The sequence below is a fragment of the Phocoena phocoena genome, chromosome 4 (assembly GCF_963924675.1).
Source record: "Phocoena phocoena chromosome 4, mPhoPho1.1, whole genome shotgun sequence".
NCBI lineage: Eukaryota > Metazoa > Chordata > Mammalia > Artiodactyla > Phocoenidae > Phocoena > Phocoena phocoena.
The window spans coordinates 80,296,062-80,308,998 of record NC_089222.1 but is presented as its reverse complement, the minus strand read 5'-3'; the positions used below and the strand labels follow the sequence as shown (position 1 = coordinate 80,308,998).

At 35.8% G+C, this 12,937-nt stretch overlaps 1 protein-coding gene across 6 annotated transcripts in view; it reads right to left on the bottom strand.

Moving 5' to 3' along the window:
* GSK3B (glycogen synthase kinase 3 beta) overlaps window positions 1-12,937 on the bottom strand; it is a 196,857-nt gene that overhangs the window by 58,002 nt on the left and 125,918 nt on the right. For 5 of the 6 annotated variants that reach the window (XM_065876537.1, XM_065876539.1, XM_065876538.1 and 2 more), the window contains exons 6-7: window positions 9,861-9,967; window positions 6,973-7,070 (exon numbers count right to left, since the gene is read on the bottom strand). In XM_065876537.1, coding sequence (XP_065732609.1) covers window positions 6,973-7,070; window positions 9,861-9,967 — 205 coding nt within the window. The remainder of the gene's footprint in view (window positions 1-6,972; window positions 7,071-9,860; window positions 9,968-12,937) is intronic. The other variant, XM_065876540.1, reaches the window with a different exon arrangement.

Below are 12,937 nucleotides of genomic sequence, written 5' to 3'. Positions count from 1 at the left end.
TGAGCCCACGTGCTACAACTACTGAAGCCCGCACGCCTAGAGCCCATGCTCCGCAGCAAGAGAAGCCACCGCAATGAGAAGCCTGCACACCTTAAGGAAGAGTAGCCCCCGCTCGCCGCAACTAGAGAAAGCCTGCGTGCAGCAACGAAGACTCCGTGCAGCCCAAAATAAATAAATATATTTTAAAATATACTAAATTAATGGGTTCTAGACAACAAGTTGACATTAAGTATCATATTGTTTTCCCCAGAGCTACAAAATACCATGAATAGAGGACACCAATTTAGCTAAAGATGAATCAGACAGGATTTTCCTACCACCCAACCCCTCCCAGATACAGTAGTGGTACTCATCTTTGTCATTATCATCCTTCTAGGATTAAGGTAAGGATTAAATGTGGTAATATATGTAAAGTGCTTAGCCCAGTGCCTGGTTCAGAGGAAGTTCTCACTGAGTGGTAGCTTTTATAATTAGCAGTATTTTACCAATATTAGAAAATGTAGACTTCTGAGGGGCCAGATAATCACTGATCTATTTGTCTATAAATTATACTGCAAAGAGCCATCAGTCAAACTGGAAGACCAGGAAAACAATGATTTAGACAGACATTTGTAATAAAATGCAGCTCTCTTAACTCTATGTAACTGTTTTTGTTTCCTAACAAAAGATTCTGGCACAAAACAACTGAAAACACCTATTTTTTTCATAGTTTCTGGGATTTCAAAAAGCTGATTGTTTAAAAAAAAAAATCAACATCACAGAACAGTAAAAAGTGAAAATCCTCTTTTTTCCCTCTCTCTCCTTAATCCCACTCTCCACTGCTAAATCTTTTTCTACTGATAGGCAACACAAGAAATGAAGTCCACTTACTTAGCTATAATAACATAATCAAAAGATTATTTGGATCTGTTTTTTACTTTCAAATTTCTAAAGTTTCTGCTAGAGATAAGATTTTACTAGCTCTTACCTGTGTAAGAGCCATCTACACAAATATCTAAATTGAATTATTGCTAAGAGAAAATTAAACAATAGCTTAGTAAAGTTGTTTTAAAAGGGAAATTATGTAATTTTAATTGCCTTATAACAAACTATTTAAGTATGTTTTGCGCCCCAATGTTCGTATCAGGACTATTTACAACAGCCAAGACATGGAAGCAACCTTGGCTATTTACAACAGCCAAGACATGGAATCAACAGATAAATTGTTAAAAAAGATGTGGAAGATATGGTATACGTATATACACATACAAAAAACAGAATACTACTCAGCCATAAAAGGAATGAAATAGTGCCATTTGCAGCAACGTGGATGGACCTAGAAATTATCATACTAAGTGAAGTAAGTCAAAAAGAGAAAGACAAATACCATATGATATCACTTATATGTGAAATCTAAAATATGACAGAAATGAACTTATTTATGAACAGAAACAGACTCACAGACACAGAAAACAAACTTATGGTTACCAAAGAGGTAAGGTTACCAATGTGGGAGAGAGAAATTACGAGTCTGGGATTAGCAGATACGAACTACTATATATAAAATAGATAAACAAGGTCCTACTATATAGCACAGGGAACTATATTCAATATCCTGTAATAAACTATAATGGAAAAGAACATGAAAGGATATGCATATATATGTATACCTGAATCACTTTGCCGTACACCAGAAACTAACACAATGTTGTAAATCAACTATAAAAATAAAAAATTAAAGAAAAAACGATCTACATGTTTAATGTCATGCTTTTCTAAAAGAGATATATCCAAATTTAAAAGGCTAGTTACTACAGTTATGAAAGCTATAGAGAAATTCTATCATCTAGAGGTGGACTCTTAACTACTTCTGCCTTTAAAACTCTTCCATTAGAAAGAAAGGGTCATATTATTACAAAGCATAAGTAAATGTTTATGGAATAAATCAAAGTATATCTCTAGGAACATTATTACATTTAAAACTTGAAATTCTACAAAATGGTTGGTTTCTTTCAAATATTAAGTTCTGTGATATTTTAATCCAAAAATTCAACTCTGGACTGAAGCTTGCCTTTCGTTACTTGAAATTTACATTTTAAAATTTGGAGGGGGAAAAGAAACTATTAGTAAAACCTACAGCATTCCCAGGTCCAGAATTTCCTAGACTGCTTCAACTTCAATCCATCTGCGGAATTTTGGGGACATTTGTCATTTATATAAGGAAGTTAATGATCAAATCTTTGAGAAGCTAAATATGGAATTTCTCTTCAAAAGCAATAGTTTATCACTTTATATTATTCTTTTCAGAATCAATTATGTAATTCACAATAGAACCTACAATAGAATCTATGCAGTCATTAAAAAAATCACTTAGTCAACATACACTTCTTCACATGAGAAATACATTTAATTATTTAGTAAAAAAAAGTCTACAAAACAGATGGCACTTTTGTTTTAACATACATATGCATAGAAAAGTGTATAAAAATATTCACAGAAGTTATTTTTCATGATGTACCAGAACAGAAAGTGATTATTTTTGTTCTTTTCTTTGCATTTGTGTCTGGGTATATTTTCTGCATTAAGCATATAAAGTTATAGCATATATAATTATAAAAAAGTAATCATATTAAAAACTACTACCTTTTCCAAGTCTTCAAAAGACTCTTTAACCCCACTGCTATGACTTTTCGCAGAGGTGTCAAAGGACAATGCTATATCACTGAACCTATGGTTTGTGAAATTCCTGACAGATCTTCTCCCAAAATGTTTTATTTTTATCCAGGTATCTGAAACCACATCAAATATTCCTTAAGGGTATTTTAACTAGTACTGTTAAGGAAGAATTTAAGAAAAAAAATCTTATTATCTTAGAAGTCCCAAACAGAATCTCTCTGTTTACAAATGCTTTGAAAATCCAAGCACTTTTTGATACTCAGAGATTAACCAGCATAATGAGATTCTGATCTGATAATCCTATGTATGAAATCAACTTCAGAAAGCTAAGTGTTTTTCATGCTTAAAAATGATTTCTCATGACTTTCTATTCCATTCTGCCTTACACTTTTAACTTACTCTGAAGATGTATTTTAATTTTATTCTAAATATTTTTCAAAAGCCTTATTTGAGGGTAAGTAGGGAGGTTAAGGTTAAGCTAAGTTAGCTCAGTTTAAATAATACTCTGTGTTACTCATTCTGTAAATTATTGGCATGGACGTCCAAGCCAATAAAATTTAGTAAACAACATATACAACAACAATCACACTAACTTTTCTTATTAATTCCCAGGTAATTCCAAATTCATGAATGAACAATGATCTAGTAGATTAATTCAATTTAAACACTTACTGAAAACTATTTTGGTGTCCTTGGATATTAAAACACAACAATAAAAGAAAGTCCCTGCTCAGAAAGTTTATAAAATAATTAGGTAATTCTACCATTTATAATTTATGAAGTTTGCTGTACGATTGTTCACTTTTTGCATAAACTCAAAATCAGAGAGAAGAGTACCTATCGTACCGGGGACAGGGGTGTGGGGGGCTGCGTCAGCTACCTCCAGTTACTCCAGAGGAATATCCATGAGGCTTTCAAGAGAGAAAATGGAAAGAGCAGAAAGGAACAGTAACATAGATTCCCTAGTTACCGAAAGGACTAAGGGTGCATGCCTAACATCTAAAAAAAACTGAGACTTGAGTTGGGCAACTGCGAGACCACTTTTCACAGAAAACTCAAATCTATTCTTGAAGTCCTGATTAGCAGAAATGACAATATTTGCTTAAAATATAAAATGTCTTAATACATTTAACTTTGAAAGCTAACCTATACAACTCTTTTCTGACATACAACTTAGATCATGAAAACTGGAACAGTTATATCATAATTAGTTAAGAGTTCTTATTTCAATGAAACACCACAGATTTTCAACATGTAAAGTACACAGACAGGATCAACAAGACTTAGAGCTAACTTAAACACACAAAATCCCTACAAAGTTTATTAACCTCCATGCAATAAGATTTAGAGCTATACTATACACACATACACACACACCCCAATACAATGTCTATTAATTAACCTTAGTGTAATGTATAACTTTAGGTCACCAAATGGGTGGTAAACTAATACTGATATATCATTTATCCTGGGTAGTATTGCTTAAAACTGTAAAAGGGACTGAGAAGCTTGATATCCCAAACTGTCCTGGGATGTTAACTCCATTATATCATCTTCAAAACATCTATAGAAAGTGATCTTGGAACTTCAGTAGGTGATGACTATGTATAAATGCAAGATGACAAGATAACATAAAAATGAAAAGAGTGTTTTATTTTAGAGATGGCCTACTACAACAAATTAATCATGGACAAACTTGCAACAAATAAGCCCTAAATAAAAATGACATCAATAACAAATTGACAGTTTCTACTAAAATTAAATAAGCACAGACCAATATTAGTAGAAAACTGAATTACAAGGACTGACAAAAAGTGGTGAAATAAGTTCTGGACTTAAAGGTGTATAAGATATGAGATATAGGATTTATCACAGATATTCAGTTTAGCTTCCTAAGCAATTTGGTTTGTGTCTTGTATGAATTCACTAAAATTAATGACAAAGAATAAACCATCACACAGTTCTAAACTATAATCAGTAGAGAAATGATGCAGTTCTAATAAGCTAAACATATATGACAAATAGGATGTCAATACACCAGGAGAACTGTAGTATGGTAAACTCAGATACAATTGAAAGCCTGGGGATAGAAGAAATGCTGAATGGTTGTACTGACTAAGGGTCAGCAAACTATGGCCCAATCTCTGTTTATGTAGGAAGGGCCCAGGAACTAAGAATTGATTTTACAGATAAACATTTGCAATCAATTTGATGATATGAAACACTGACTTTGAACCCCAATTAAGAGAAATGTTATAGCCCCCTCAAAAGAAATCCATTCCTCTAATTAGTAGACTTGAATTTCATCAATGAAAAATATGTGGAAATTTTTTTGTTATATTGAGTTGGCCAAAAAGTTCGTTCGGTTTTAAGTACAAATAAAAGACACATTTTTCATTTTCATGAAGAACTTTACTGAACAATGTGTTCAGTAACTGAACAAACTTTTTGCCCAATCCAATATATCTCAGACATCCCTAACTTTCCTTTTAGCCCATGAAGCCTAAAATGTTTTATCTAGCCCTTTATAGAAAGTTTGCCAACTCCTGTATTAGAATACTAATTTGAATAATAATGAAGAATACATAGGCTTTTAGGAAACAAGGAAATCAAACTATCTGAACTTAGATCTGAGTGTAGTATGGGAATCAGGAAGGAAGTAGGTCTGCTGAACTAAGTTTAAAGCTTCAATTTGAAACTAAAAGATAGTTACTACAAAAAGACAGCAAAATACCAGTGATCTCAAGTGCAAATCATAAGAAATTATATAGATAGTAAGGAAGATTCTTGATTACACATGGGTGTTTTCAACCACACTTGTACACACTGATACCTAGCAAGATCATTTTATCAAAAGTAACATATTCTGGGCCTCCCTGGTGGTGCAGTGGTTGAGAGTCTGCCTGCCGATGCAGGGGACACGGGTTCGTGCCCTGGTCCGGGAAGATTCCACATGCCGCGGAGCGGCTGGGCCCGTAAGCCATGGCCACTAAGCCTGCACGTCTGGAGCCTGTGCTCCGCAACGGGAGAGGCCACAACAGTGAGAGGCCCGCATACCGCAAAAAAAAAAAAGTAACATATTCTTATAAATTAAGTACAAGGATTTTAAAATAACTTAATCACCATCCTGTGTATAACTACAAAAAGCTACTGAGAACCAATAAGGACCTACTGAATAGCACAGGGAACCCTGCTCAATACTCTGTAATAACCTAAATGGGAAAAGATTTAGAAAAATAGATAATGTATATGTATAACTGAATCATGCTGCTGTACACTTGAAACTAACACATTGTTAATCAACTATACTCCAATATAAAACACAAAATTTTTTTAAATAAATAAATAAGCTGCTGAGGCTCAGCACAATAAAAACTAAATTCAAGCTGTCCAGATACAAAACAGGCTGCATTCCAAAGTAGCGACCTGATGCTGGAAGTATTCAAGAAAACACTGAAAAATCATCTGTCAGGAATGTAACTAAGAAGCTTCTTTCATTGGATAGAGAATTGGACTACATAACCTCTAAGGAGACTTTCAATTTTCCACTTCCATGAAACATCTGGAAAATCAAGAATAAAGCCTAATAGACAGTAGGTGTTGTTGCTTTGGACAAACTATAACCTTAGAATCAACCAATCTAGTGGTCTAAATACAGAGACACTAGATATTACTAAAGGGGGGGAGGTGAGAACTTATTTAAGATCTCAAATATTAAAAACTTGAAAATGTCACTGCTGCTGTTCTTAAGAGACAGTATGAATTCCAAAATAATAATACTTTGGATCTGATGTTGTTAATAAAGGTGTTGACAGACCTAATAAATTATAAGTAAATTTATAAGTAAAAACTTCCTTAACTTATAAGTAAAAATTCTGCTTCTATCAAGTGATCTAGTCATATATACTCACTTTTTCATTTTATAAATATTGACTAAATACAAGCATCTCCTATGTGCTCAGCAGAGTATTATGAGCAGAGAGCACATGGTGAGCAAAAATAGACATAGCTTGGGTTTTTATTCAGTTTATATACATTTTAGTGATCTATTGCTTTTAAGTACTTTAAATAACAGATATATCCCTTTCTTGCATCAGATAGCCAAAATAGCTTTTCTAGTATCACATAACAAAAGAATAACTCAATTAGAAAGCAAAAGCTGGGTTCTTATACTTCTTCCACAGCTGAACTTGCTATGTGATCTTAGATCACATTCTCCATTTCCTCAGTTTTTCATGAGTGTGTGAGAGATATGGATTCTTAGAAAACAGCAGTAAGATTCCTTCTAGTTCAAAAATTCTGATCCCATCTTCTCACCTTGATTATTTCTACCAATTGATCCACACCACTGTCCCCTGGAAATATTGGTTGTCCTAGCAACAGCTCAGCCAACACACAGCCTGCAGACCATACATCTGAAGAAAAAAGAAAAAGAAAGCTTATTAATACTCTGTAGCTTAAGTTGCATTAAATTGTATACATTTTCTAATTTTACTTTGGTCAGAGAAATATCACAAGGAAAAGACTGTATAATCCAAAACAGAGGGCAAAAAGTCATCAAACTATCCTTAATGCATTTAAAAACTGTGTTAAACTTACTACAGGAAACAGGACAATAAGAATATTCTAATAAAGGGTAATATCTATTTAATTATCAAATAGCAGATGTTCAAGTCTTCAACAACCAAGACAGGGATTATAGAATGAAAACATAGCACATGATTATTTACTTATTATACTTAAAAATAAGTCAAAGTGATACAATCTCTTCACATTGGCAGGTACTTATACAGAGTAGCAGAAAGCAAGGGTTTAATGTCCTATGTACAGGGTTGTAAGCCAATGAAAATTTCTGGGAAAAAAATTTTAATACTTTAAATGGTTAAACTTTTGTCTTGTAATATGACTGACAGAAAAATGTGCTTAAATATATGAATATTTTAAAATGCAAAGAGAGAAGAATACATTTTATTTTACAAATTACAAATTTTAATTCACTTTTAAGTCAAAGCAGAAACCTCAATCTTGAGAGAAAACTTTAAAAAATAATTTAATTAATAAATTTTAATAATTTATAAATAAATTTACTAAATAAAAAAATAAAGCGTACATCCTGGCTTACCCACGATAGTCCTGGTCTAGATGACTGTCCTGGGATAATTATGAAGAGCATCCCCTTTCTCTCTTAAAAGTATTACCAAATGAGAAGATAAATTATACGGGCACTCTATTTAGAGCCCACTACCTAAGACTTCCTGCAAGAAAAAGCTAATTTTCAGTTTCTGGATTCCTGGGTTTTGTATCCTGGGTTTTGAATTCCTGGGTTTTGAATCACCAAACAACTGTTTTAGGGAGATGAACATAAATCATTGCTGGGTTTTCCATCTACCAGTAGGGAAGGAGAAGAATGGTGAATGGCATGGGGACAACAAATAATTTAATCAGTCTGATGTGGTAAGACGCACTAACAAGAGGAACTGGAAACTAACACGACATTGTAAGTCAACTATATTCCAATATAAAATAAAAATTAAATTAAAAAAAAAAGAGGAATTAGAAATCCCTGCTCCAATGACTACATTTTACTGGCTTGGAAAAATAATGACAGAAAATTCATCTAAGAAATTCAAGTTGATTTTGTCCAGCTACTCTTTCACTTTTAATACCATTGTTAAAAATATTTCCAAAATATATTTGTATTAGAACACTTTTAAATATATTTATTTTTGTTTATTTATAAATCTTCCAGAGTCTTAAGAAGCAAGTATCCTAAATCTAAAAGGGAAAGCCAAATCTAGGCTTGTTAGGGTCCAAAAGGTCCCAGCTGAATCAGTGGCCTATGGTGAGTCCTACGCCTAGGACGTCAGAATCTGGTTTTAGTCATGCAAAGGAGGCTACTGGAAAGCAGGTACTCATAATATCCAGAAAATTGATTCCTAGTAGAGGAAACAGATTACACTGGCCTTTTTTGTGAGAAGTATTCCCAAAGAACTGCTAGGCACATGGACATTTACAGAAGTAATATACTCTTAAGAGGGTTAAAGGTTTATGTTAAACATGCCTTAATATGTCACATAATATGATCATGACTTTTTTAAAAGAAGCAAACCAGGACTTCCCTGGAGGCGCAGTGGTTAAGAAACTGCCTGTCAATGCAGGGGACATGGGTTCGAACCCTGGGCCAGGAAGATCCCACATGCCACGGAGCAACTAAGCCCGTGCGCCACAACTACTGAGACTGCGCTCTAGAGCCCACGTGCCACAACTGCTGAAGCTCGCACACCAACTCCATTCTCCACAACAAGAGAAGCCACCGCAATGAGAAGCACACGCACTGCAACGAAGAGTAGCTCCTACTCGCTCCAACTAAAGAAAGCCCGCATGCAGCAATGAAGACCCAATGCAGCCAAAAATAAAATTAATAAAAAATAAATAAATAAAAGAGGCAAACCGCATTTACTTATTTTTTTGTTTGTTTGTCTTCTATGCTTTTGGACCAAGGAATTCTCTTCAGAAGCAATATATAACAATAAAATAAAGTTGACCTCCACCTGCATGCCACCCTAAGGTTGCTCCTTTCTTAGCTTCCTATTCATGTTCAGCTGATCATACTCTGTATGTGCACTACTACTAGTGGGCTAAAATGAGGTAGAAGAGGAGGTCAATGAAGAATGAAGCAAACTGTTTCTATTCAATTCCTTCTATCATTAAAGATCTTTGGTGACAAATTCTACAGAATTGGTGGGTTTGTCCAAACTACTAATAAAAAAATCAGATTGTTCCTTTTGAGCAGACTTAAATAACCAACTGAGACAGCACAGCAGGAGTATCAGTAATATGGTCATCCTACCACTTTAATCATAAACTTAATTGATGCAAATTCTCCAACTGGCAATCAAGCTCAGAAGGGAATATTTCAGGGGAATTTTTTTTTTTAAGTTAGAAAAGGTATACTTAGAATTTATTTACAATTTTAAGTTAAAAATAACTGTACTCCTAAAGAAATCACAAAGGAGTAGCTTATAATACAAGAAACGTAAAAGTAGAATAATAAATATATCTTAAATTCTATACATTTTTGCATATCAATCTTTAAGAAGAAATATATTTCAAGGTATATTTAAGAACAGATTAGTAATACTAAATTACTAAAAACAAGATGCAATAAATAATTACAAGCCATTATATTTGGGTCCATTACTTACCTATACTAGAGGTATAATCAGTGGCTCCAAAGATCAACTCTGGTGCCCTATAGTACCGAGAACAGATATACGAAACATTGGGTTCTCCTCGGACCAGCTGCTTTGCACTAATAAAAAAATCAAAAGCAAAAATTCTTTAAATGAAATCTAAACCGTATCATTGCTATCGTAAACTGCTATCATTCGCATTCGCAACACAATGTTTATCTAAGATTCCCATAATTCCAATCACGCAATATATAAGAAAAAGAAAATATGAACCATAACTATGTCTGACAAAACAAACTTATAATTTTAACATATCACTCTGAAAAAAGAACAGTAACTTTTAAAGAATGCATTTGTTAACTGTCACCTGAGGAAAAAGATTTTTAAAAAAATCACAAAATGATAAATGTTGAATTTCTTCTGCTCTTGTTCCCTGAATTCCACCTTTAAAATACAAAGAAGAAAGGGCATGAAAATGAGCGGTACTTCCCGTCACCAAAAAGCACAGTAATAGATTATAAGAATGAATATTGCTTACCCAATATGTTTTTGAAAAAGGTAAGAAATTGGCCACTCTCTTAAAATTTGACTTCTGACTCAGAGTAAGTATCCCAAAGCTTGCAGATCCAATCTACTTTATGTTTTTCCACCATTTGGTCAATTTATTAACTGTCTAAGCATTTGTTATCCAATAAAAAAAGATAGGCCCTTTCCTGTAGGGCAGAGGTAATTCACAGTCCATGAATTCTAATTCCACTGTTGTAAGTTAAATCACACATTCTCTTAATCCAACTTTCCTTCCCAAATACTTTGTGGCATGTATTTTAAATATTAAAATTAGTTTCTTTCGAAGTACCTCTCAAGATAACTTGAAGACACACTAAAATAAATAAACTGCTACAGAAGCTAACCATTTTGACATACAATTATAGGAAAGATAAATACAGGAAATAAATACAAACAACAAAATCAAAACAGTAAAAAAGTAAGTCACAGAAAAGGTAAAAAAATTTTTTTAGGTAAAGGTACGGGAAAATCAGAGTAGAGATAGATGAAAGTAGTCACAAAGGTTTCAGTTTGGGCTTTCTTTTCTTACATTTGTTTCTGGTCAATGATAAGTCTGACCATAACCTGGTCTTCCTTCATCACAAGTTTTGAAGGTGGGAGGCAGTTTATTTTTTAACATTCTCACCAAGGTTTGACATACAGCAGCCATTTCATAAATTGATAAACACTAATCCCTGTTTTTAGGCATGAAAATTAAGACACTTTTTCAGTAAAACTGATAAAACCTTTCTACCTTATAAAGAATTTTCTAAATTAACAAGACGGATTCCAATTATTTAGTCAGAAAATTCAGTGATAAAGAAGGTAATATTAGAAATGCCACTTGATAGCGCTACCTTCAAAGTGTAACCCAAACTCTACTTGCTCAAACTAGCCGTTAAAAACAAAAAAGGCAGCTTTGTTATCAGAGCTATTAAAAGTGAACTAGGCAGAGTCAAGATGGTGGTGTGGGAAGACACAAAGTTAGCTTCTCCCCACAACTAGTGTGCCTGCCGGCCGCTGGTGGGGGACGCTAACGCCCAAGGAGATAGTAGGAACCCCAAAGTAAACCGGTAGGAAGTAGGGGGACTGACGGGGGAGGAGAAGTGGAGGTCAGACAGGATCTGTGCCCCTGAGGTCAGGGAGATCAGGAGAGGCACAAGGGAGGGACTCTCTGGGAAGAGAAGGAGAGGAGCAGAGGGTGATCGCCTGGCTCACTTGGGCTGGGGAGCCTGCTGAGCTCTCAAGCCAGTACCCCACCTCCACAGCCCCATCCAGGCCATGTGGGTCCTGGGGGCATAAGAGGGAGGCTGGGGAGATGAGGAGCGGCAGGCGGGAGGAGCCATCCAAGGAGGGACAGGAGAGAAGCAGAGGGTGATTGCCCCACCCACTGGGGCCCCGCGCAGCCTGCTGAGCTCCCAGACCGATCCCCTGCCCTCCAAAGGTCCCTCCAGGTCTCGTGGGTCCTTGGGGGCATAGGAAGGAGGCCTAGGGGAGAACAGGAGAGGCAGGCGGGAGGGGCCCTCCAGGAAGAGAGGGAGAGGAGCAGAGGGCAACTGCCCCACCCACTAGACCCCAGGAAGATTGCTGGGCTCCCCTGTGAGGTCCCCCGCCCTCTGAGACCAGGGCTGGGGGGCAAACCTGGGTCCCTTCTGTTCCTTGAGCCTAAGCCCCACCCCCCACAGCCCCCAGGGCCTTTTCCAGCCCTGTCAGTCCTGAGCATTAGCCCTGCCCACCACCCAAACCTCACCCTTGCTTAGGCCCCGCCCTCCACAGCCAAGGCCTCCCCCTGCCCACATCTTTTCTCTTCTTTTTTCTTTTTCCTCCTCCTCTTTTTTACTATTATGGTACTGATGTGCCTTCTGGCTGTTGATTCATCTATACTTTTATTTTTATATTCTTCCTAACATATCTGTTTATTTTTTACTTTGTTATTGTTTTTTTTTGCTGCCCCAGGCAACTTGCCGGACCTTGGTTCACGAACCCAGGGTTGGGCCAAAATTCCTTCGGTGGGAGCTCCAGTGGGAGCTCCGACTCTGAACCACTGGACTAACAGAGAACCTCAGACCTCAGGGAATGTTCACTGGAGTGAGACCTCACAGAGCTCCTCATCTCAGCACCAAGACCCAGCTCTACCCAACAGCCTACAAACTCCAGTGTTGGAAGTCTCAGGTCAAACAACCAGTAAGTCAGAAACACAATCCCACTCATTAGGGGAAAAAAAAAAAAAGACACGGCAAAAAAAAATGTCACAAATGAAGGAGCAAGGTAAAAACCTACAAGACCAAATAAATGAAGAGGAAATAGGCAATCTACCTGAAAAAGAATTCAGAGTAATGATAGTAAAGATGATCCAGAATCTCGGAAATAGAATGGAGGCATGGACTGAGAAAATACAAGAAATGGTTAACAAAGATCTAGAAGAACTAAAGAACAAACAAACAGAGATGAACAACACAATACTGAAATGAAAAAGACACTAGAAGGAATCGATAACAGAATAACTGAGGCAGAAAAATGAGTAAGTGAGCTGGAAGACAAAA